The sequence below is a fragment of the Microtus pennsylvanicus genome, chromosome X (assembly GCF_037038515.1).
Source record: "Microtus pennsylvanicus isolate mMicPen1 chromosome X, mMicPen1.hap1, whole genome shotgun sequence".
Taxonomy (NCBI): domain Eukaryota; kingdom Metazoa; phylum Chordata; class Mammalia; order Rodentia; family Cricetidae; genus Microtus; species Microtus pennsylvanicus.
Genome location: NC_134601.1, coordinates 22,708,604 through 22,736,142, shown reverse-complemented (window position 1 = coordinate 22,736,142; position 27,539 = coordinate 22,708,604). Strand labels below are relative to the sequence as shown.

Here is a 27,539-nt window from a genome sequence, read left to right as displayed (position 1 = left end):
ATTTTTATTTCATTTATCATTAAGTAGAATAAGGTTAGTATTTTTTTTTACCTAATGAATTAGGTGGATGAGAAGGAAATGGTAAATATCATATCTTATTATGAAATAAATCATTACAATACAACGTTTGATTCTAGTAGTACATAATTGAAAGAAAAAGATATGAAGTGTCAAATAAAGAAACAAATGTGCTTACGGTTAAATAATTATCTATTATGGTTAAATTATCAATTTAAAAATCAAGATTACTATTTTGTCAGTCTTACCTTCTTTGAGAATTCCATTGCTTTTTGTTCACTTTCTTCAACTTTTGCCTTGTTTACACAAGCATCTATTCAGATGAAGCAAAGTTGATTAGAAACAAATGAGATGGAATATCCAGTTAATTATGGCTGAGAGTATATGATTCTGAAATTCTAACATGAATTGTCATTAAAAGGGAACCAGTCTATACTACAATGCACATATTAATACCATATTTTCTTTCTTAAGTATTAAAGCAAAAACCTCAGCATCCATAAATATCTTTGATAAAATTTTCCTTGCAATGATAATTGTTAATTATAATTCCAATTTTCCCACTATAGAATTCTTTCTAAAATTATACACTATTATATAGAGAGTGGAGGGAAAGAACCCATGTTCAGACCATGAAAACTCAAAATGCTGGGGGAGCAAGTAGCAGTAACATTCACCAATTCAGATTTGCCAGTAAACTCTTTTACCTGAATTCTTATCTGAACAAAATGTATGTTGTACAAAGGGAAGAAAATTCAAAATCATTAAAGTCTAGTTAATAAATATAATAGAAAATCCTCTTTAGTCCCATATTGTATCTTTGTGTGTTACCCAAATATTTCTCCGTAGGAAAATGAAACATGTCTGAATTGCACAATTTTATAAATTATGTAAAACAGCTTTATTACAATAGGTAAATACTGGAAAGAACTCAACTGGACACCAAGAAATACAAATTGTGTTATATTCCTATATGAATATTACTTCACAATAGAAAGGAATATGAATTATAACATGGATAATCTCAAAATTATTATGATTAATGAAAGGAGACAGACAGAGAGAATATGTGCTACATGACACTACTTACATTAAGATTTTAGAAAAGGAAACTGGAGAGAATAATTAAGCTAAATAAAAGTCAGTATAAGACAGATTAGAGGGTGTGTCTATTTTTAGCGACCACCCAGTATATAAGTAGAGTAAGGTGGAAGAAGGAGAATACAGCAGAAACTTTCAGGAGTAACACAGTTTATGATTTTGAATACAATGATGGTTTTAAGTACACAAGTATTAATACATGTATATATTTATTCATTTACATTTTTAAGAATAAATATACTTACTTTAAATAAATATATTTACTAGTTATATATACTGATTAGCTTGCATATAAAAATTTAAGTAATTTTTCCACTTAAATGTATAAAAATAGATTTTATAGATTTTTTAAAATTATTTTAGATATATGGGTATTTTGCCTGCATGTATGGGCAGGACAGAAACCCCAAAAAGCAGGCCTCATGTTAGGAATGGCCCAGAAAACATTACTGACAGAATACAGAATTGTCCTGCACGAATGATAGATCATAATATGGCATGTAGTAACACAGTCCCAATTTGAACATAAACATGGTCAAACCTTCAAAATCCTCTATGAAAATTCAGCTCAGAGACATTGACAGAGGTACATATGCACAGATAAAAGCTATTTTAAAATTTACTCATTAAAAAGGGAGTGGTCTTGATGCAATTGATGTTTGTCATTTACATAAATTTCCAATTGCCTACAGTATGGGTTACCTTTAGAAATGGAAAATAATATATGAGAAATGATGCTCAATCTCTGACTTCTTTGTGAATCTATCCTCTGTAATGGAGTGAAAATATTATATAGATGGTATTCAACACCTTTTTTTATTAAAAATAAGCAACTTCATGCTTCAACCTAGGCAATGGTAGTTTTGATTAGCTTATAAATAGACATCCCTACTACAGAATGATAAAAATAGCATATTGCAAAATGGAAGCTGATTGTCACTGAACAGACTGTTAACAAAAGTAATTCTATCTGGCATTCTTTAAGTATATAAGGTAATTTCCTTATCATGACATTTCTTTTTTAAAATCTGGGAGCCAGTAGCAACATGTCTGTAATACTGAGGCTCTACTACACACACAATTCTCACAATCTTTCTGTGGCGATGAACTGAATTAAAGTATACTAGAGTCATGCTTCTAAAAAGCAAGACATATCCCTATATAAAAAACCATGGATTTGGGGTGTCATGACAACTGATTGTCAACAAACATGGTAGTGCTGAAATTTATCAAAAAGATATACCCAAACTTAGAATTATTATAATAATTCAAAACTAATAATTATAACAGTTGAGTAGCCAGAGAAGCAATGCTTTACCAGATTTTAATAGAAGTTCACTGAGAGACCTACCCTTTAAAAGTGCTCAGTATACAGAAGGTGTGAACCATGAATGGCAGTTAAGAGTATAATCCATACCTATCAGGTGAGTCAAATCAATGTCTAATCTTTGCCTGTACTTGAAGTCCGGGTCCATGCCACTGCAGTGCAGCACTATTTGTGAAACACACTCTTCAATTATTTTATAATACTGTGGCCTGAAGAAAAGGAGAGAAAATATTTGAGAATACCTTTCTACTTGCATGAATTAATGCTCTTACAAAGGGATTGAGGATGCTAAAATAACTCAGTTTTTTCTTGCACCACTAAGAAAATGGTTCCACTAATATTTACACTCCTTTAGAGAAAATATAGTCAAGGATTAAAGATGATCTGAATACTAGTGGACCAAATGGAGTGTGATGTAATCGACTGAAAATATGTACTGACTTAATATTCTAGTTTGCAGAGATTCATGCTTGTGTTCCAAAATACTGATCAACTCTATTTAAGGTATTGTTTCTAAAGTTAATGAAAATGGATAACCCCCTTATTCCTCTATCTATGAGCACAGAAATGGCTCGAGACAGCCACAAGATCTCATTTTCAATAAAAGATGAGTTTCTTGGCATTAAGTGGAAAGCAATGTCTTGAATTCAGTGCAGAGCATTTAGTCAGGAGAGTCACACTAGTGTACAAAACTGGTCTGAGTCATTTCTGTTACGGATAAATGCAAAGACCCTATGCATGCAACATTTTTCTAAAAACATCTATTTTATAAAACCATATACACTTAATATGCGTGGGTACAGATGCAATTTGTGTGATGTGTCAAAGGTTTTAAAACACATCATTTTTCTGTAATCTCCCAGGGTAATTCTGGTCTTAAAAATGACCACTGACGGGAAAAATAAAAATAAGGGATATTTTGTATTAAAATTTGTGGAAGACAAATTGTCATGGGTTAATAAATTCAACAGCAGTACAGAAAAGTATTACTTCAGAAAAATTATGATATAAACACTACTAAATTTAGCTAGTCAACTTTTTAAAACCCCCAAACAAAAGAAAAACAGATTCTAGTTACTCTTCTCTGTGTTTAATCATGTGAGTGTTCCAAGAATTAAGAATGAAAAGAAATATATATTGCATGGCTAGGAATTTTATAACTCATCATTAGATCTGGGGATGATTATTATTAATCCTCAACTTCAATGTGCTAAACCACAATTAAATAACCAAGAAAAAACACAACTTTTGTATGTGAGGGCATGCTCACAAGTTAATATGTGGAATGAAAGCAACTGTCACATACCTCTACCTCAAAGAACTACACTTAAGATAAAAGGAAGGCATGGACTGTGGAAACAGCTCAGTGGACAAAACCACTGCTGTGAAAGAATGAGGACCTGAGTTCAAAAGCACAGAACCTAAGTAAAAAAGCAGGCATGGTGGTGCACATCTGTAACCCCAGAATTGCCGGGTGTGTTGAAGGACCACAGGAACTTAACAGCAGTCCTCTAGCTTCAATGAGAGAGACATCGTTAGCCGAGAGAGACAGAGCATGAGAACCAATTTGACCTCTGGCCTCTGTCTGTTGTCACAGGAATAGAATTATGCAAACACTGTACAAATACACAGAGAGAAAACCTAATCATATACCACACGAGCACACAAGGGAATTATTTATCATTTGTTAAGATTTATTGAAAAATAGATACTTCTGCCAACTCATGATTCTAGGTAACTGAATAATCATGACCACTGTACTCCATAATATATATTATTATTTATAGTGGTTTCTAAAAAGCATACATTAGTAGTTTCAACATGTTTCTGTCTCCTCAGCACCAAGATGGCGATCTAATTAATTACTGGAGTAGCCTAAAAAGAAAAATAGCTCTATCTGCTCATTTAGAACTGTCAATTTTTGTTGCTATTACAACTAACGTTTTTGGATCCTTTATATTTCTAATATTCAAGTAAGTTTTGAGAATTTAAAGAACCTAGTATGCCATAATTGCATACATATAAAAGTTTAAGGAAACTAAGAGGAACTTGAACTGTCATTAATATTAGACCATGGTCATAAACCTACTGATAATTTTAGTCACAGAGAAACCTTGTTATATAGGTTTCCAGGTTCAGATACACCTTGTCATTTTTCTAAAACTTAACTCTATAGGTTATCATTATATTCACTTATTTTAAAAATAGTTTCATTAGACAAAACTAAAATACGTACAATAATATCCTCCCATCTTAAAAGATTGTACATTTACTAAACACTATAAAACAATAAAATGTTACTTGTGAAAATAGGAAGATTTAAAAAATCCTAGCACTTTCAATGTCTTCACTGGGTTATCAGTATCAAACAGAAAAATTTATTACAGACTCAATAATATATAACAGGTTAATTTCTACTTATATTCTGGTTGCTTGTGTGTACTATACTTACAGGCAGCTATCTTTTCTGGCCCTAGTACAATGAAAAAATGTTGCCTAAAGATGTAAAACCCTTATATTTTATGTACATATAATACATATATTTCCTCAGCCACACTACCTTGTTGCCTTCCTTTTAATTTTCAATTCAAATTATACATGCAGTCAACTCAGATATGAACCTTACCTTATATAATAGTCATTTCTGATAAGCAGAAAGTGCTGCAGAATGGATAATAAGTAACTTTCAGCGGCAGTGTCTTTCAGCATATTATAGAGAAGATGGTAGACTTCATTCATATCAGTAGAAAGTGAATAAAGGAAAACATCAAAGTTTCTTGATGAATAGTGCATTTATGTCTAAAACAGGTTCATTTTAAAAATTAAACATTCACTACTTGCTTCCCATTATTGTTACTAAGGATTCAACTTCATGATATAGCATTTAAATATATATATCAAAAAATAATAATCCTGTAATTAGATAAACAAGTCTGAAGGAAACTTCAAGGCAGGTTGGGGGCCAACACCTTTAATAATCAGTCATCCATTATATTGTCAACTTCATATAATAACTAGGACAATTCAAATAACAATGCCATTGGTGAAATATGTTTTATCTTAATTTATCTGTAGATCCGATACAGCCCCTACTATTCTATTTTTATTGTCAGATAAAAGATGTCAGGCAAGTATTCAGCTGTCAAAAGATCACAAAACTAGTTTTATTTTAAATATCTAAATAAAATGAGCCTAAAATTATTTTGTTAATATTTGATCTTTTGAAAATTCCATAGACATAATGATACTTTTTTCTTAGGATATAAAAACTAGTGGAGTAGATGCTCTTAGCAATCTAGAAAAACACTTCAAAAGTGGACTAACATTAAATGTACTGAGAATCTTGAAAGTCCACATAAAATTAAAGTAAAAGACAAGATGCAATCCAACATCTTGAAACAACATTAAATGGGCAGTAGAATTAAATAGACAATGCAATATTTTAAACCCTACATGAGAGTGTTGGGTTAAAGTATCATAAAGACCTTAAATGTCTAGAGAATGAATCAAATGATATCAAATAAACAAAGTATCTTTATTGATAAGAATAAAAATATTTTATATTAGTGATGTTGCTGCAGACAGTTTTTACAAATTTTGAAGTAGAAATTATTTCCTATGATAATAACCTTTCTATTCATTGTATCTAAATTTATCCAATACTTTTTGTGTAAGGAGATGAGAGGCATACAGGAAAAAAAAATAAGGCAAATGAAGTACTAAGAGAGTTTCAAGAAGGGAAATATCATTCTAGTTAGTTTATAATACCAGAAGAAATAAGGTAAGAAAATATAACAGGTAGAAAAGTAAAACTCAGAGGTTACTTTGATTTCTTAAGTGTTTTCCTACTTCATAGAACCCAAAAGTATGGATTTTAATGGGTGGGAAACAAGTGGCAGAACTATGACAATCATATCTTTTATTTCACACAATTTAACATCAGATACTTGGCACAGGAAGATTATATGCATTGTATTTTATGTCAGTACTTTTATAGTACTTTTACAGTTAGAGGCAGATACTATCTTATCCAACAGTTTTGCTATCATTAAGAAACATAAATATCTGATAAGAAATAAGACATTCATTTCCAGAGAACTATATCATTAAGTGGAGTAGCGTTTAATGAATACATAATGTCTCTTAGCTAGTGTCACATAAGAACTCAAGAACTTTTCTTTATTTTTACTGATAAGATATACTACCTTAGACCCTTAGGCTATTGCTTACTCAAAATCACTGAGCACAGTGTATCCCTAAGCCAGTGAGTCACTGTGCAGATTTCAATAGTCTGAGTACATCATCAAGGCAAAGCAGCAATTCCTCAGCACGAATGTATATCAAAAATAGCATCATGGTAGAGTACTAATACAAATAAACAGTTAAAACTTTGTTCACAGACAAGAACTCTATTAAGAATATAAAAATATTATTCTCAATTCCTGCTTTTAAACAGAGGTATAAAAGTAGTTTTTTGTTGGCAAAGGATATTCCATTTCAGCTCGAATGTCATTGAGACGGTGGGATAATTCATTTAGGTCATCTTCTTTGTTCTCTTCAAACACTCTCAACTGAATATCAAGCTCATCATTCTCTTTTTCTTTAAGACCCTAATATAAGAAATAAAATTCAGAAACTGAATGACAATTTAAAAATAGCACACTTGCTAATTAGGGATGGAACAGAATTATTCATTTGAACACAGATGCATTTTCAAATACTGACCCAGGGCTTTGATTTCCTAAAAGAAAGTAAATGTAGCTAAAATTTTGTTTTAATATGAAAGAACATCAAACCAATATTTACATTGTCTTTCCAGGCCCTATAAGATTTGACTATTCACATTAACATATTAATAATCACTTCTGTAACAATAGCAAAGACTATAACCAAAAAAACCACAATTGCTAACAACCTAAATTCAATGGTGCCATTTGGCATAAACAAACTCATCAGAAATCACAAAAGAAATCATGCAGTTAGAACATTCACATGTGCCTCTGGCACCAAGAAAATGAAGCAAATATAGATGAACTGTGTTAATGTAAAGCAAAGTCAAGGATATATTCAAGCACAACAGTCCCAAGTATGGCCTGGAAAATTGTATAAACGAGTTTATTATGAATGATATTTTGTGATTTTAAAGCGAAAAAGGTATTAAGATTTTTTAAAATCAAGTAAAAGCTAGCCACCATGCCAATCCTTCATTTTTTTTCTTAGCCTAATCACAAAATACCAACTTGGGCATCAAAAATTTGTTTTTGTAATACATCATAAACACATGCATTACAAAGCTCTAACAAATTTGCAAATAATAATAATAACAATTATAATATAAAAGTTTGGAAGCATGCCACACTAGAGATTGTTGGGCTTAATATATATCACCTGGAATATCTTTTAATATTTGTCCATTAAGTTGCATCTTTGAAAACTCAAATCGGTAATCACAACTGTGGATGCTCAAGGGTGATACACAAACTGGGATTATGATGTAGGATGTTCTGAGCTGAGCTTGAACTCTAAAAGGAAATGCAAGCAAGGTGTACTTCAAATTAGGTAAAGAAAGAAAACAGGATGCATTTCTTTATTTTTGTTTTCATTTTTATTCATGTAGAACAACGATAAATAGGACATAATGGTGATTACTCAAGCAAAACGAAACAAAGCACTTTTTGATGTTCGTTCTTCAAATCTCCATACTTAAGAATTTGCCAAAATCATAACACATTTAAAAATAAATATAAAATTTAATAAATATATTTATTAAAAATAAAATTCTCTAACATGTTTAAAATATATTTTAAATGTTTCTATATAATCTCATATAAAATGTATAACAAAAAAATTATTTCCACTTACTTTATTCTAAACTAAGAACTCGCTTTGGATCTAACTATCCACTGACAAGGGGGTGAGATATTCATTGGAATATAGAATTATGTAATGCTTATTGGTCACGTCGCTATATGAGCATAGAAGGCAGTTACAAAAGAACAAGTCCAGAACATCAAAAAATGCATTTCAGAGCAAGAAATTCTTCTTATTCTCCTAATTAGAAACGAAATGAATTCAACACTACCATTTACTTACTACCAGATTTTCTTTAAAAAGTAGAAGAGTCTGCTCAACTGAATATTTTCAAGGAAAATAGTAATTGGTTAAGTTGTAATTTACTCAACAAAATATGTCAATGTAAATATAAAACATCCTAAGTGTGCTTTATTCATAATTTCTGACCCTGTTAATATGTTTATATGTAGACACATACATTATATTGATAGGTTTTTCTCTCAAATATCAAACTCCAAAAGATATATCCATAAATTCTTCATAAAATAAACATTTGATGATTTAAACAAACTTTACACAGTAAAAACAAATATGACAGACATAACACAATTATATCACATTTAAGCATATAGTCAAAGGAATCTCAATCTTACTATGGACTTCTAAAATACATAAAATATGTCTGGTTCATGAAAACATTATTTTTACTATGTTGTTCCCTCATATGGCAAATTTACTGATGTACCTAAACAAAAGCCAGGTGCAGAAATTTAAAAATAAATCAATATAAATTATTTCAAGAGCAAATATATCTTAAAAGTCAATAAATTAATTCATTTGTATAAAAATACTAAAGAAAATTTATTGAAAGCAAATAATATACATCCCATTTAACACCAAAACTCTAACCACAGTGGTAATATGAAAATAAGTGTTCATATAATATGTTAAAATTGATTTGTCATGAAGACATAATATGTTAAAACTGATTTGTCATGAAGATTCTCCTAATTACTTCTAAAACTGTCACTGTTCAAAAATATTGTGTTTATTTTGAGATGTACCAAAATAAACTACTTTCCATTTCCCCTACCATTTCATTATATTAGAGAGGTATAATATTTGGTGTACATACCAATCACTGATTGGCATAACCTAAACAATATCCTTAACCATGCTTAATTCACTTCATTTATTAAACTCTATTTTAGAGAAATAGAGATCCTGCTATTTGAATTATGCAAAAAATAAGGATAAATAAAAAAGAGGCATTTGGAAGGCTTACGCTTAATTTTTATATATTCAAGATTCAATGGCTACACAAAGATGTTGATTATTACTATATATTCTAACGCTTTACATGAAAATATTCAGGTGATTTGGGCGTTAATTAGCACCAATTGATATAAAAGGTACACCTAGTACATACTAATGGATGACCATTTTATCCTTACTAAAGCGTGATAGCTAAATGAAAACAAAAATAAAAATAAAGAAATGTATGGAAGCAAAGAAATTATCCCGTGTCCAAAAGGCCCATCAGTTTATATTCTATTTTTCAGCAAAAATGCCAGAGAAGCCTGTTCTCAAAATACACATTACTAACCCACCGTCAATATGATTTTGACAATCTTCTTTCTTTGAGGGAATATATACACTCTCAGCTCATAGGTAGAGTCAATGTTTAGGCATATATAATTTCACCTTCTAAGAGATCTATCTGAGAATCCTTATACGATTTAGCCCAAAACTTTAGTAAGAGAAATACGATGCTTTCCATTTTTCACATGCTGGGGAATCACTGGGATCTGAAGCAGAACCTAACAGAGATGTGATAGTTAAAGGAGAATATCATTCCCCATCCAAGAGGCTGTTAACACTAGAGAGCTGCTGGGAGAAGGAAAATCAGTTTTTTACCAATGAAATAATATAGGATATAGCCACCCTAGACCATGGCAGGTCCCATGCTCAGGAATGGTCAGCCAAAACAAACCATGTTTCTGGAAGTTTTGATGTTGTTTTAAAGAGAGAGAAAGAACATGAAGTTGATTATGTAGAGAGATGTAGAAAAATATTGGAGGAGTTGAGGAAAGAGAAAGAATACTTTAAAATGTACTGAATGAAACTCTCAAAGCATGAATAAAAATATTATTTAAAAAGAAATACATTTTCAGAAATTATGCATAATAAACAAAATATAAGGTAAATACTGTGTTCTAGAATATTTAGAGGATTCTCAGTTATCACAGATGACACAGACTATGAAATTATTCCAAATATAGTTTGACATTACTCTAATTAGAACAAACATTCACACTCAATTCAAAAAACGAAATTGTTTCTCTTTATAAAAGTTCCAAAGCAGTGTAATGAGGATACCATTTTTAAGCAAAATATCCCAAATGAATTAATTAAGACTCAATATGCATACTTATACTGACTATAAATGAAATCAATCTAAAGTATCAAAAAGGAAAGCAGAAAATATTTAAATTAAGTCAATTTGCAAATATATATAAATATATCTAACTTACACAGATATATCACATCATTTACTGAATTATGAATGATCATTTATACAACAAGAGTAATACTATCATTATATATAAAGATTCCAAAATGTCTTTTTTAATTGACTCAATAAAAAAAGGAGAAATTTGTGCTGTCTTTCAAAAATTGTACATTTGCTTGAAGGGTATAATAAGTTGAAAGTTTAGCAATATAATAAATAGGTATTTTCAACTTACTGGGAGCATTGCTTTTAGTCCAGAACGGAGGAACTCATTTCTCAAATGAATTCGAAAATCAAGATCATATGGAGAAGTGACAAGTGCATTTATAAACTGCATGCAGGCCACCTACAAAGAAAAAGAAAACTTCACTTATACATTTAGGTATAGAAAAGAAATATGCAAATATGGAGTGTAATATTAATGTATTTTCTTGAATTAGTGTACTTAAGTAACAATTAGAGATGCCTGAACAATCCAAAGTACATACCCAATTGAAAATTAATAGGCAGAAAAGTTGTCATCTGCTAGGATTCCTTTAACCAGAAGTAATTCTAGCTTAATGACATATATTAATAATACTTTAGAAGTAAAGACTTCTAAACAGGATGATCAGTCTTGTAACAATATCTTTCTAGAAATATAAGTAGTTTGTTAAGGCCATAAAAATAGTAAAAGTTATATTTACTGACTACATCAATATCAATATGATAGTATTGATCATATACTATCATTGCTATTAAGAACTTTGTATATAACATATAAAAACATGGCTGAATATTTTAAAAAGAAGTTGAACACAGAGTCTACCATATAAAATAATTAGGAGATGATTTAAAGTCAGTAGTCAAACAAGGAAAGATAACAAAAGTGCCATTTATTGCTCATCAAATTCTATAAGATATCTCATCAGTAACATAACAACTGCAAACTAAAACTGCTAGGGTGTTGAAATAGCAGCAGCGGGGCTGTGTCCTGCCACCCAGCCACCCACACAGCTAGCTTTACCTAAAATAATTACATGGAAACTGTATTCTTTTAAACACCGCTTGGCCCATTATATCTAGCCTTTTCTCGGCTAACTCTCACACCTGGACTAGCCCATTTCTTAGAATCTGTGTAGCCCACGAGCTGGCTTACCAGGAATGATCTTAACCTGTGTCTACCTGGATTGGGAGAATCATGGCAACTCCCTGACTCAGCTTCTTTCTCCCAGCATTCTGTTCTGTTTACTCCTCCCACCTATGTTTTAACCTATGAGGGCCAAGCAGTTTCTTTATTGCTTAACCAATGAAATCAACAGATTGATATATGACACTCCCACATCACTAGGGAAATACTTTTAAAGACATATTCACTGGTAATGTAAGAAAAAAGTAATTTGTTGCATCTATGCTACCATTTTGTCTTTCTGAGTATAACTTAGGAATTAAAATGTAAAATTATCAAAAATATCTTAAATTAAAATTTAAATAATTATTTCAAGAAGCACAGCACATTATTATGAAATGCCATTGTGAGGATCCACTATACAAAATACAAATTTTGAATGCAAGAGACTAAACCCTTATCATCTCTCCTATTTAATTTTTATGAATTACTGGACAATGTATAAGGTCCTTTACATAATTTGCTATCTAAAGTCACTCTCATAGAAAACCTGAGATGAATGTTCTAATATATTTATTGCACACATGGTAAAATTGAAGCCAACAGTAAATCAATAACTTAGACACAGTAAAAGGCAAAACACAATTATATTTCTACATTATAATATTTTACTACAAAGAAAACAATTCCAGAACGCTTCAGAAACTCCACAAATAGATTCATGCAAGAAAAGATTTTAAAGCAGTATAAGACGATAAAATTTATCTGTTGCATCATGTTGAGTTAAGCAGGAACAACTTCATTATAGCTATACATTAATTATAAAAGCATTAAATGAATTTAACAACATGTCTAGAACAAAAAGGAGTTATCAAATATATAAATGGAAAGCAAATAAAAATAGCGAAAGTAGAAAATGATGCTTGCTTTGAAGTATATCCCATTCCATATACATCCTACAAAGTAACAAATAGAGAGCATCCCATCATCCAAATTAATTGTTTCTCCTTCCCTTTTGCTGGCTGCCAAGATGCTCTAGTTTCAGTGTCAATGTACATTCACAGACAAGTATATTTGTATAGGTTCAAATACTACACTACAGAACTCTACTATTCAAAACAGGTTCTTTTAATAATAGATTAATAGGAAGTAAATCAAGAACTCGACTTCACTAGCTATAGTCCAATGGCTTGAAAAATACATATAATTTTTAAGTCCCACGTTGGAAAATATGGATAAAGAATACTGCAGGAAATTTAATTGAACAACACTGTATGGGAAATATTAATGAACATAGGTTCTGGCCCTTTAGAGCTGATCTTGAAATAATTACAAACATCATTCCCAAACAATGAAAGTTTAAAAACTTTGATGTTCATCTTCTAAGAACATAAGTCTTGAAAATGTAACAGAACAATAAGTTGTGTTACAAAACAAAATATTTCTGCTTTTAAAATAATCCATCTTCAGAGAAAGGAAGTAAACAAGCTACAATACTGAGGCCCAATTTTTCCAACTGTGGGTAAAAAGAACAAGCTCATAAAAATGAGTTGATCTCCTTGAGGTCACATGGTTAATAAGCCAAAAAGAGTGGACTAGAATCTCATACTGTGGTACTGTAGTCTTTCGACACATTACAATGTGCCAGCCTAGCATTGTTAAATACAATTGATTTTTATCTCAAGCCAGAAAGAACATAAATTTACTTGAATTAAATATCACAAATTCAGATATCTAGATTCTTCATTTTTTAAAAAATTTTTAAAATTGCTTTTACTTTTAATTAATTCCCCGTGTTTATTCACTCTTTTTAATAGACAGTCAATGAGAAACAAAGTGTTAACAAAACCAAAAAGTCAGTAAATTTTGTTCATTGAATAGAAATGTTCAGGTTAGGGCCATAACTCATACGCTAAGCCAGTAAATATAAGTAGTGCCTGTTTTTAATAGTTTGTGACATATGAAAATTTTATATTATCTACATCTTATGCATATGCATTTAATAAATTTCACATATACTATATATGTATACTTGCTTTTGGGTGAATGCAGATAAAATAAATAAATAAAATGAAATACATATGAGCATCTTCACAAAATAACTGCGAAAATAAAAGAAACTTTTATTTATTTTATCTAACAGGTTTCACAAACTGCAAACATTTGTCTGCCTGTTTGATCACAATTCATAGAGTTATGGAGTACAGTAATTGCCAACTCTAGGGCATTCTCAGACAGATTATCCATACTGCCATTAGCTGTGACAAATTGTGCTTTTAAAATTTTATTGACATTGTCACACATTTGACTTTATTAAGTGCTCTGTTGACATTAATAAGGTCTTTCTTTATTTTAGCCACAGCAGGAGTTAGGGAAAAAGATGGTTTAAGACTAAGTACTTACCAAAAACTATACAAATATACAGTGCAAGTTAATTAAGTCAAGAAATGGAGAAAGATTTCTAGGAAAAAGATGTGATTTATGTACAAAGGTACAAGTAGAGGGAAGAAAATGCACAAAATGTTCATAAAGCACAGTGTAGTGTGACTACATCAGAAAGTATACGCAGAAGCCTAGTGAAATATACGGTTAAAGAGAAAGCAGTAAGCAGAGTACAAAGTGCTTTGCTTATTCATTTGGGAAGGAGGGACACAAAGACTAGATTTTAAACCTAGAGGTCATAAAAAAGCCTTTGAAGGAATTTAAGCAGTGATGTGACAAAATGGCATGTCACAACAGTCACTTTGTGAAAGAGGATTTAAAGGGTTAACATAAAGGGTAGAAGATTTTTTTTTTTAAGTCAGAACAAAGTCAAAAATAAAGAGGAGAATTCCCTGAAATTAAAACAACAACAACACCAAAAACTGGCAGCAGCGTAATGACAGAGAGATACTATGCCTAGAAAGATGTAAACAGTTAACATAGTAGATTCCAGCATGAACTACTAACTATAGTAATACAAGATATATATAGTAAAGGTAGATCTGAAATTAACTATTAGATTTTTGATGTATATTAGTTGTTACATAATGATCAGGAAAAACTACAAGAAAATGGTAGGTCATGGTGGGAGAAGGAATTAACAGCAAAATGAACATAGTTAAAGGCAATACAGAACTTGAACTTACTATGTTTCAAAGGGACAAAGGAATGGGATGCAAAGAGCTTAGACAAACATATCTTTCTGAAGTCAGAAGGATGGATAAGACAATGGACAAACCATCAAAATGAGAAAAACGAACCAAAGGTTCCAAGATAAAACTTTCTCTCATTTACACTTTGATTTTAATTTCCATAGATGTATATGGAGATTCAGAGTTCTTGTTTTGAAAAGGGGGGGGGGGATGCTGTAAGACAATGGTCATATGCCCTGAAAAGATTAGTCACTTGTATTAGTTTAACAAAATGCTGATTGGCCAGTAGCCAGGCAAGAAGTATAGGTAGGGCACCCAGAACAGGAGAATGCTGGGAAGAGGAAAGGCTCACTCTGCAGTCATCACCCAGATGCAGAAGAATAAAGATAAGAATTCCTCACTGATAAAAGGTAACAAGCTGCAGGGGTTATACATAGTAAGCGATCTCCTGTGCCCATCTGATCTTGGGGGTGGGGTGGGATAGGGGTAAGGGGAGATGGGGAGAGAGAAGGGAGAAGGGAAGGATAGGAGGAACTTGGGGAAAAAGGATGATTGGGATAAAGGAAGGTTGGATAGGGGAGCACGGAAGCATAATTTTTAGTTAAGGGAGCCACCTTAACTTAACTATCTGACTAGTTGTAGTCTTGGAAAATGGGCTATCTTAATATATGCTCACTGGATATTAATCATGTTACCTTCTCTACCCTTAAAAGATTATTAATGGTCAGTTTACTTTGAATTTTCCTATCTTACTACATAGAAATAAAGTTCAAGGGTATGCCTGTATTATCTTCTGTCTTCTTTTTAAAAATAACTGGTAGACTATAGGGGCCATTATTTTTACACACTACAAACCCTTCTTGCCTCGATTCTAATTTAATAGTACGTCTCTATTAGAAAACATAATATCATTGAAATGCTAATCTTTCAAGGCCAACTTCAAATAACACCTCATCAGATACTACTCCTATAATTCTCAAATTTGTAGTGTAAGTTATATTTTTGGTTATGAGCCTAACCTTTAATGGCTGAGCCATCTCTCCAGCCGATTGCAGTGTAATTTAAATGAGATAACATATGTAAATAGTTTGTAACATTACGTAGCATAGCACTCAAATGATATTTTTAATTTGTTACTTGTGGGAGTCCTATAACAAACCTATTTAGGTACTCAAAGACATGAATTTGAATAGGGAGAGAAATGTGACTTTCACATGTATCAGGAGATTTGCTAGAATACAGTTATATATTAAGCTAGGGAAGCAATTGAAAATATACATTGACAAAATATTTATTTATATTTATGAGCACACACATGTTGGTGAATATACACATCAATATATAAGTAGATGAATGCAAAATGATAACTGGTAAAGATGAGTGATAAAAATAGGGGAAATGTTCCTGGGAAATCAGAAGAGAAAATGTGCATTAGAAACATAGAATAAAGAAGGGTATTCAGAGATCACACAGAAAGAATGGTGAACAGAGAAGCAAGAGAAGTAAAACTTTCAAGGAGTACATGTTGATGAACAGTGACAAGCATCCACAATTGGGGAAAAAATTGGATTTTGAAATTTAGAGTACCATTTAAGATTTTTTTAAGGATTGTATAAAAGCTCAGTAGTGAAAAGTATTTTAGAAAATAACTGTAGATTATTGTTTTAGAGACATGTGGTACAAAATAAAAAGGCAGATGAAAGGCTACTAATTTTAAAAATGCAGGTCATACAGTGTGGGAGACCAAATAGTACAACGAAACAGATAAGGTAAGGCAAGGAAGAGAGTACATATGTTGATGTGATTTATCCCCAATCTTTTCCTCAAACTACTGAAAAGCATATCATAGCTGAGCTAGAAAACATCTGTAAGAAGTTGTTGGTTTAAAATATAATTAGTTCAGTATTTTAACAGAATTACTTCATGACATTCTAATAAGAGGTCTCAGGTCATTACCAAAAATAGAAAAGTAATTCTGTTAAACTAGAACACAAATTACGTTTTTTAAACAACAGATTTTAACTTTTGTTTTTAATTTCAAAATTCTGAACATATTATATAAATTTTACAGGATAATTTTCCATTCACATTAAATATGCCTAATAACCCACTTCATGATTCTTGGGAGACTACTAGGCTCTGTATATAACAAATTACTAAATTTTGCAGCTCATTAAAATAGGAAATTTCAAATTGTAGTTTGCATATGTTTGCATCCATAATCAGTATTCAACAATTTCTTGAATATTTAGCAAGATGTCTATGATTTTTCCATATGGTACTTGTTAAGCACTTGCTACTTAATCATTCTATTCTGTGCAGCACCATGGAGGCTAGAGAATGACAGTAGTGTTTCATTGTCTGGGGTAATAGACAGTGGGGGAAATCACTGTAGAGTAATTTTACTCAAAAATGACAATGGTATTTATTTATGGAGGTGTTACTATAATGGACATACAATTCTAGATGCATATATCAAAAAATTGAAGTTTAAACCATTATTCTAAACTTTAACAGCTGTGCGATTCTTAGAAAACTGATCATGTAGCCTCCCTTCAACTCAGTCTCCTGATCACTAAACTGAAGATAAATTATAACACATAACTGTGGCTAAAATTTCATTTAAATATTTTTTAACTACGCAAATGTTAAAACTTGTCCCATATATGTCAAATTGTTCCCAATTCAATGAAAGCTTTAACACTAAATAAAATACTTGAGTCCTGCTAAACTTTGGAAGTAAATTACAGGCTTATATGTATGTCTGCCAGTGAAAGGAATCTAGTCAGGCAAGCACAGGCAACACAGCAACGAAGATACAACACTGGAGAAGACATCTGAAAATACACATTTTAGGCTTTCCCTAGAAAATACGAAATTTTATTGAAGCTAAAACTAATAATATGAAAAACTGTCATAGATAGAAAAACACTAAGGGGAAATTCTCAGTTTTAAAAACACCAATATATAAGATAAAAGTTCATCAATATCCTCATCATAGTTGAATGAGAATACCTTTAAAACATCTTTACATATCTGAAGAAACATTATATACAGTTTCATAATATTATAAATTCTCTTTAGATGAGCCAGTTCATCTGTTGTACAATTTCCAACTGTGACAGAAAATGTTAATACTTCAAAACACAATAAAAAAGAAAAATCATTAGTTTCCCATCAAATGCAAAATTTACATGTATATACTCACTATAAAATAACTTGAAAAATAAATATAGAGGCAAACTCTCTTTGAGTGATGACATAATACTTTAAAAGATATTTCATGGATTATCAAATGGTATATACACTATCTAAAATAAAGAGCACACTGATATCAAATTCTGGCTCTTGCACACCATGTCCATTTATACAAGTGATGTAATTTCATTCTGCCTATCCTCAGGATAGAGAAATATATAACACTTAGGAGGTTCATCTCTTACAAGAATTAAATCAAACTATGTAGGCAAAATAAAATGTGCCATCATCAGAATGTCTCTTGTCTCTAAATATGGGGAATAAAGATGACTTCTCATGCCTTGAGACTAAAGTAGGCTTTAATAAAGTAAGACATATCCTGAAATCACTAAAAGCAATGGATTTTGTCATTTTTAAAATTAAACACATTTAGTCTGGGTCTACAGAATTTTCCCAGGATCCCTGACAAAAGAGATACTATTCAATCCCCTCTGCATTGAGGAGTCAGATTTCTAATTGATGTTTGAAAGGCACAAAGAGAAAAACATCGAATTTTTTAAAAACTGCTTCTTGGTCGTCTGTAACCATCTGCCTAGGACCTTGAAACTCTCCTGACTCAGATATCTGACTGTTAAAGACTATCATGCTGTGACGCCATAGTTGACTATTCTCTTACATTTCTACAAAAGCTTAAAAACTTTATTAAATTGGGCAGATAGTACTGACAGAAATGGTTCCCCTTTGGCCCAGATTGTTGCTAAAACTTTAATTTCCCAATAGTTATTATAATGCATGTCATACTAGTGATAATGAAGAAGCAATTTTCTTAATTTTAAATGAATTTAAATAAACAAAACTGTAAAATACAAACAACTATACATTTACATTTCATTCTATAAATTCCAGCTTAAAAGGTGTAGGTATAATACAAGTATTCAAAATACAACTCAAGTGATTCATGACAAAAGGACCCCACCTGGAGTTGTAGGGCTTCGTGGTTTTCTAATCCTTCGACAATTGGTGAAAATCGTTCTCTGTTATTTCTTTCAGCTGCAGCAGTGATAGCCCCTAAAAGCTTGTCTAGACTACAGACAAAAACAAAGAAAACAGAAATGAAAAAAAAATATATGATGTTCATTCTCTATTTGATTCTTACTTCTTGATGTTTATATAGACCATTTAATTTTTCACATCACTTACTTTTAATAGACAAAACTTTCAAGTATTGTAGTATGACACATAATGTTTTTAAATATCTCTGTTATGAAAAAGCTAAGTGGATCTAATTAACATACACATCACTCCACACGCTAATTTTTTCTGTATGAGCTGTTTGTGTTTCAAACATTTATATACAAACTTATATTATGTTTTCTTTTATTGAGTAAGTTCATTTCATGTTAAGTTACCATATAAAATAAAATGCAATGATACAATATTACAAAGGATCTAGTTGATTCAAATAAACAAGCAAAATTGTAGTCTATAGAGGTGAGTTAGCAGTTAAGAGCATTGGCTGCTCTTCCAGAGGATCTTGTAAAATTTACAGTGCCCACTGGTGATTCACAATTATCTGAAAGATCTCATATAGTAAACTAAACTGCATAATGTGCCATAGAGCGTCTATGCATGCATTGTACACACAAGTGCATGTACGTGTGTGTGTATCTGCTGTGTAGTGTCTACTGTGTCTTCTGTGTGTTTCCTGTGTGTTTCCCAAGACAACTTTTGAACATAACGCATTTGCAATTGACTAATGTTATTTTCAGTGAGGCAAAATCCCATTTATTTATTTTAGAATAATCTTTAACAAATTTAGATTACATAATATCCAAAAATGGGTAAAATACATAGAAGATAATAAAGATGTCAATTTAAAATGTTCTAAGCTCTACTACTATTTTTCTGGAAGTTATCAAAAAGAAAAGACACTAATTTCCCAGGTGTCATTTTTCAACACAATAAATAGAACATATCAATACTTACATGTTCTCTTCACCAACAATGCAAATAGCAGAAAGTATTTTTACTATTTCAGTCATCATGTTGGGTTGTTTGGGGTCAATCGCTCTTGCCAACAATAAAAGACTCCTCTCATCACCTAAAATCCTTTGCAGTCCAAACTAAACACAAAGAAGTAAATAAACAAACAAACCTGAACTGTGTATGGAACATATTTTCCATTTAGCATAAACCCAATATAAAGAAAATTTTCAAAAGAATACCTTTGCAGTGGTGTTATAAATATAATTATGTAAATTATCCTCAAATGCAGTTACTCAGTTTAATTTTATTTGAAATGACTATATTTTGGAAATTTTGTGGCTTGAATAAAAATGATTTCCATTAATCCTCAAAAACATTTGAAAATATTTAGGAGAAAAATGGCAACAATTAGTATTTCTCTAACAAACAAGAACATATTGAACACATACTGCTATATTTTTTAAAGCAGTTTATGTCATGAGATATACTGAGGAAAGTCTGGAATTTGTGGTTAACTTTTCCAATATAGTTGCACCGAAAATTAAAGGAAACATAGGAGGCAAAAAGGCTGAAGTGCTTCAAGTATACTATATGCTATTTAATGCAATAAAAATAAGATATGGACTTTCTCCTATTTTTTTTGACCTTTTACATCATGTCTTAGGCAGCAACATCATGGACTCAGAGCTATAACATTTGAGTTTTCTTATATACCACAGTCAGATGGGTAAAGGCGATATCAGTTTCATTTATTTTCTAGCCATGAACCCAAGCGTGTATCTACATGCATTCACAAATGCTAATAGGTAGATATTCAAATACAAAAATTAATGTTAAGATATTGTTCTTTCTTCAACTTCGTGTTATAAAGTATATTTCTGCTTTCTCATTAAAAGTTTGTTTCATTTTACAGTTAGTTCCATGGCAGCATTACATTTCATTGGGAAATATTACAAGATAACATTTAGGAAAGTAACAAACATATGAACTGCGTGAAGGTTTTTAATTTAAATTCTAAGAGGAAAGGGGGCCAGACTAAACTTTGGAAATATTACTTTACGGTGTGCCTTAATAAATAAAGGAACATGCAGACTTTTCTAACTTTAAGGGACATTTAAGTCATTTCAGATGAAATTTACCTTCCTCAAATTGGAAAATGTGTTCCAACTTAAAAATGAATATATCACTATGTACTTTCTCTTCAGAATGTTTGTTTTATGAAGTTTCACATGTCTATAATTTAAAAGACTCATTTATTAAAGTGGTGGGGATATATATCCAAACCATACACACAGCTTAACAAAAACTTCCATTTAGTTTAGAATAATTTAAGTAAAATCATCATGTTCTTCAAAACTGCCAAACACATAAGAAAAAGAAAGTGAGTCGATGTATCTGAGTATCCTCTGTGGGAATAGGGCCGACTAGGAAATCCTGCTAATATAACTTTCTTTAGTCAGTATTCTAATTATAATTAGTTGTTATCCTACAAAACTATGGTATTTGACAAGATGAATCAATAAGAGTGTAGAACAAAAGTTCCCATAGCTGAAATTACAGAGAAGGAGACTGATTAGCCAGAGGCTAAGTTATTTTTCAAACGCTCAGTCTGCTTAGGAGTGGCAAAATGTGATCTGCATCTCTGATTTTTAGTACTATATTCTCTTTCTATAATGTTACTACTTTTGTCAGTTCCAGAAGAGATCCACCTTGAGCTACAGAGAAATAATGTACAATTAAGTGTATCTTTGTTAGGCATTAGATACCATGATGTGTGGTATCTAAAGGCCAAAAGGACAGAAGAAAAATTCTTCTGCACTAGATACAGGAGTGTATCTATAAGAAACTTCCAGATGGGTGAGAAAGATAGCCCAGGGGATAAAGGTACATGATAAAATGCCTGAACACCAAAGTTTGATCCCTGGAAACACATGGTAGAAGGAGAGAAGTGACACCCTCAAGAATGTATTGGTGCTTCATACACATGTATAATTAACTGTAAAAAGATAATCGACTTCCAGAAATAGCAGTAAAGATATATGTGATGAAGGAGTTCATTAGCAACCATGTACTGCATGTACTAATAAAATTATTTGCTGATTAATATGGGTATATGATATAGATAGTAATATATAATTGCATATACCAAAGAAATAGTTTTTATATTACTTAAATATACAGTATTATTGCATTGGTTATTAATAACTAGAGTTCACATTTAGCAAGTTCCTGCTTATTGCTATACTTACATACTTTTATTAAGTATTTTGAGATTATTAAAATGCCATCTAAAGGTAATTAATATAATTAAGCAAATTAATTAGTCAGAGTTATTTTATCTGTAGGTCTCCACAAGATTGTATGATACAAACAGTATTATAAAAATACAAAAATGTAAGCTATTTTCCACAGATTACTTTTACGCATGTTAAATCACTAAAACTGAAGTAACATTCTTATCAAAATAGTTGAACCATATCCCTACCCTTGAATTTTCCTTTTCAATAAACTGAATTAAACTTCATTCTTTCTCTAGAAATGATATCCAATTTATTATATTTAAATTTCCATACAACTAGAGTTTATAGGTTTTCCACGTATAGAAAATCCAGGTTCCATTCCCAGGACCTACATTAGGCAGCTCAAGCTTATAGCTTGAGTTCTAGGAATCTGATTCCCTCTGACCTCAAAGGGCAACTGCACACGTTATGCAGATAAACTCATCTAGCAACATGTACACATAACCAAATCTTTAAAAATAAATAAAACTGTATAATATCACAAAAGGGAAAATGTATCATCAACTTTGAAAGTTAAACTAATATTGTTTGCATAATTGCAAAATATGCCAGCAAATATTGTGTGAAAGAAAAGACACTTAAACCACTTATAGAAAACTCGTGATGAACTGCATTATAAACATATTATTAAAACTTGAGTAAATACCCACTGTTCTATGTCTTTATTGCTTTCACTCTGTCAAGCAAGCTCTTCCCTTTTGTAACAGAAGGATAAGTAAATACTATTTACCTTATTATTCATAAATGCTTTCAGGCACTGAATGAGTTTGTACTGATTCTTCTTGTCGATATTTTCTTGCCTAAATCAATAAGAAAAAAATATTGAGTTGTGCTTAAATCTTTTCTTATGTGTGAAAGGTTTTAAATGTTTATTCTTTTTTTGTTTTTTTTATTCTTAATTTTTTTATTTTATTGAGAAAAAAAAAATTTCCGCCTCCTCCCAACCTCCCACTCCTCCCCCCACTCCTCTCCCTCTCCCCCCACTCCTCTCCCCCTCCCTCTCAAGTCTGAAGAGGAGTCAGGGTTCCCTGCCCTGTGGAAAGTCCAAAGTCCTCCCCCCTCCATCCTGGTCTAGGACGGTGAAAATCCAAACTGGCTAGGCTCCCACGAAGCCAGAACATGAAGTAGGATCAAAACCCAGTGCCATTGTCCTTGGCTTCTCAGCAGCCCTCATTGTCCGCCATATTCAGAGAGTCTGGTTTTATCCCCTGCTTTTTCAGTCACAGTCTTACTGTTTTTTGTCCAGAAGCTTTTCCAGCACATCCAGTAAAAGTCCAAGTCCTTCATGGCCAAAGTTGTTAACCCAGCTGAGAATTTAAAAGAATATATAAGCAACTTCAAATATTTAGTACATTAGATATTAAAATTATAATTTTTGTCTTCAAATATGGTAATCCTGCCTCACTATTATAGTCTGTTTTATTTTCTTTACCCTTGGATAAAAGACTTGACTCTGAGGATGACCCTGATATCATCGTCCAAATCCCTGACCTCTTTTCATGGCTTCATTGCTCATATATTGCACTGCATAAGATAGTTCACCAGCTTCACATACTTAAGCCAGAATTTATGAGTTAAATTTATCTTCCGTTATTTCCATTCCCTCAAATCAACTCCTCGTCCACTCTTCAGTATTCTCTTAGCAACACCATTACCCTTTGACTCCCTCAAACTTGAAAGAATGGCTTAATTGTTTGACCTGCTGTTGTCTTTCACCTTCTCATATTTTCTACTCATTTCATAAAGAGCAGATGAGCATCTACAAGGTACCAAGTATGCATGTAATATATAATGGGAAACACAACTGAGTTCTTATCCTCATTGAGTCTATTTACCTACAAATAGACAATAAATAAGTAACCAATTATATAAACATCAGTAAGAAAGTAAAATGCCAGGATGCTTTTATTTAATATGTAACCAGGGAAAGATTTTTGATAATGTGCAACCTAAACAAAACACTAAAGATAAACAGGATTATACGAGTAGAAGTATTATCAGAAAACTGATTCTAAAAAATGTTAAATACTGTGTTTGGAATATTCCAGAACCTCTGTAGAAGGAAATCAATTAGTGGGGTTGGACACATAATACAAGGTTAAATCACAGTCGTGTAAGAATACTAGACCTTTAGATATCCAATTATGAATGCTGCTTCTTCTTCTTCTACAATGACTCCTCTAAATGATCCTCAGCGCTTTTCATTGCTTACACTAAAAACTAATTTACTACTAGTAGTTACATCTTACTGTGGATGAAGAATCCCAGTGGGGTTCTGTGTAGCTTCATTTTTTTTTCTTTTGTTCATTTTACATTTAAAAAATCTAACTGATAATATTTAAACAAATTCTTCAGTCCAAAAATCTACCTGGATTACCTCAATAATCCCTTAACCTGACATTTTCACCAAGCTTCAATCTACTTTTCCAGCCAGAAAATTTATACCACAGTGGCCAAGAGAATCAGACAAATTATCATTTCTGAAGTTCTCTCTACACTTCCTTTGTTAGTTTATTTATTATTTCTTCCAAGAAAGAAACTATAATATTATCTCTCAAAGTCGCCAAGTCTCAAATGACTATTTTACACTATTAACTATCTCTATAGCCCCTGGAAATCTTCAAACAAACATGTGTTCTTCTTTTAAACCCATACATATAATCTTGTCTCTTGATTGTCTAGCATGGTTTTTATCATATACTTTACTGATTCATTTGGACTATAAATTCCCTAAAGACAGCACATTTCCTCACTCATTTCTCTATCATACATTGCCCCATTAGAGAAGCTTACATACAATGGCATATATAAATATATGGCATATTTGTAAACAATAAATATTTACTAATTTAAATTTGGTACTTATGTAACCACAAAATATAGGCAATCTTATATTTCTCAAGGCTTTTACAAAACTAAATATACAGATGCTTGTAAAATAGACAATATAATATCTACTACATACAGAAACAAATGTTAAAACACTGTGGAGAAAATACTAGGCTTCATATATGCTAGTCAAGCGCTGTACCACTGTGGTAAATGTACTGCTGAGATATTTCATATATAGTCTTTTAATTTCTTCTGATGGTTAATGAGAATGGTGCTCATATGTTCTAATATTTTGGTCCTGAGTTGTTGGAACTGTTTGAGAAGAATAAGGAGGTTTGGCTTTTTGGAAGAGGGCTGTCACAGTGAAGCACGCTTTGGAGTTTCAAAAGCTCATGAAATTCCCAGTTACCTCTCTTTGCTTCATGTTCTGGATCAAGATATAAGCTCTCAGCTACTCCTCCAGCACCACGCCTATTAGACTGTCAAAATGATTCCTGCCATGAAGGGCATGGATTCTAATGATCTGAAACTGTAGCCCCCCACAGTAACCTGTTTCTTCCATAAGTTGCCTTAATCATTGTATCTTATCACAGCAATCAAAAGTAACTTAAGATATTGTCCATCTCATATCAGCATATTAAAAATCAATATTTCTCTCAGATTATCAGTGATAGTCATCAGATCACTGAAGAAGGTATAATTTGAAATAGCTGAGATTCAGAACCAGTCACATCCACAATATATATGGAATCTCATTTTAAACTAATGTGGCTTTAATTTTCATAATGGAAAGAAGAAATCAATATGGCATTGTAATGATAACTGGCAATGGGCTATTCAATTGAGGCATGTAATCATCCACTGCAATGAGCTATTTTCTTTAAAGACTGGATAATCAGTGGGGTAATGGCAAAAAGATAAAGAGACATCAGTTCTATGTATAACATGCTGTATTTATCAGGGAGAAATCTGAAAGACTATCATAGAACAATAACCTTAACATAGTCTAAACAAATATATATCCAATCATCAGTATCTGCCTTGACATTTGAGAACAGAAAATTAGTAATTTCGTCAAATTTAACACTTCAAAGTAATTTGCAAAATTCTAAGTATTACTCATATTTCCTTTATACCCAGTATCATTATAATTATTTGGATTGTCTCTTTCTTTTGCTAGGAAATTATTTGATGTAAGAGAATGATTTGTTTGAAATGAGTCACCCACACATCACAGACTACTTGAAAATGCATGGCTAAGAGCATTTTGATTGATTCATTGAAAATTATTTTTATTCAAATAAAAGATACAATCATGAAACATAATGATAAGAGGACAAGTTTATTTCTTATAACTTATGGAGTACAAAGTCTCAACTGAGGATGCAGCTGGCCCACGGGAAGAGGAAGCCTATTCCGAGTCTTCAGAGTTGCTAAAGTAGAAAGGGACCCCAAGAGGAGTTTGCTGGGAATGAGCTAATCATGATACACCCTGATGATATTCATGAACTCAAAAAGTTCCCCACATCCTTTTATTCTCTTCCAGGCTCTCTTCCAGACATTAAGCACTGGGCAAGTTCTAGTTAAATTATCTCTGTGCATTCATTGCAGTAGATAGGTACACATATGCAACAAAACACACAAAGACAAAAGAGACAGGATGAAACAGCTTTAATTAAAACAAAATGTTGGCTTGTTTACATGGCTGGGAGTTTTTTGGGTTTTTATCTTGTTTGTTATGTTTTGTTTTAAGTCATATCACCAGAAGTAATTGTTCTTGCAATTATGTACCTCAAACCAGCAGCATCAATATCATTGTGAATGTGCTAATAATTCAAAATGTGGGGCCCAGTCTCAGAACTATGGGATCAATCACTAGGGGAGGTGAAATGACAGCAAAATGTATTTTAATGTGATTAAAAGTGATTTTAGTGCTTGGTGAATTTCACAACCAATGGCATAGAAAAGATCTGTTAAGAAGTAGATGAACCCCTTTGGAACAAGACACAGCCTCAGAACCACAAACACTAACTACCATAGGACACAGAACTGGGATAAAGATGCAGGTGAAGCACTCAAAGCTGACAAGTTTTACAAGGTGTATAAAGTGCAGCTCTTACAGAATATTAAATGAGAAGCTCACATGATACTATTATACCAATGGCACTGCTGGTGGAAGCGGAGGGAAGATGGAGGGATGAGAACTTGAGGGAACGGTTTGGGCAGGCTG

General features: G+C 31.8%; 1 protein-coding gene across 3 annotated transcripts in view; it reads right to left on the bottom strand.

Annotated features, from left to right (window-relative positions):
* The window catches only part of Diaph2 (diaphanous related formin 2), a 736,918-nt gene that overhangs the window by 501,956 nt on the left and 207,423 nt on the right, over positions 1 to 27,539 (bottom strand). For all 3 annotated transcript variants that reach the window (XM_075958584.1, XM_075958587.1, XM_075958586.1), the window contains 9 exons: positions 23,710 to 23,784; positions 23,208 to 23,277; positions 20,178 to 20,314; positions 19,168 to 19,276; positions 10,987 to 11,097; positions 6,938 to 7,056; positions 5,073 to 5,189; positions 2,537 to 2,655; positions 267 to 331 (listed from right to left, as the gene is read on the bottom strand). In XM_075958584.1, coding sequence (XP_075814699.1) covers positions 267 to 331; positions 2,537 to 2,655; positions 5,073 to 5,189; positions 6,938 to 7,056; positions 10,987 to 11,097; positions 19,168 to 19,276; positions 20,178 to 20,314; positions 23,208 to 23,277; positions 23,710 to 23,784 — 922 coding nt within the window. The remainder of the gene's footprint in view (positions 1 to 266; positions 332 to 2,536; positions 2,656 to 5,072; positions 5,190 to 6,937; positions 7,057 to 10,986; positions 11,098 to 19,167; positions 19,277 to 20,177; positions 20,315 to 23,207; positions 23,278 to 23,709; positions 23,785 to 27,539) is intronic.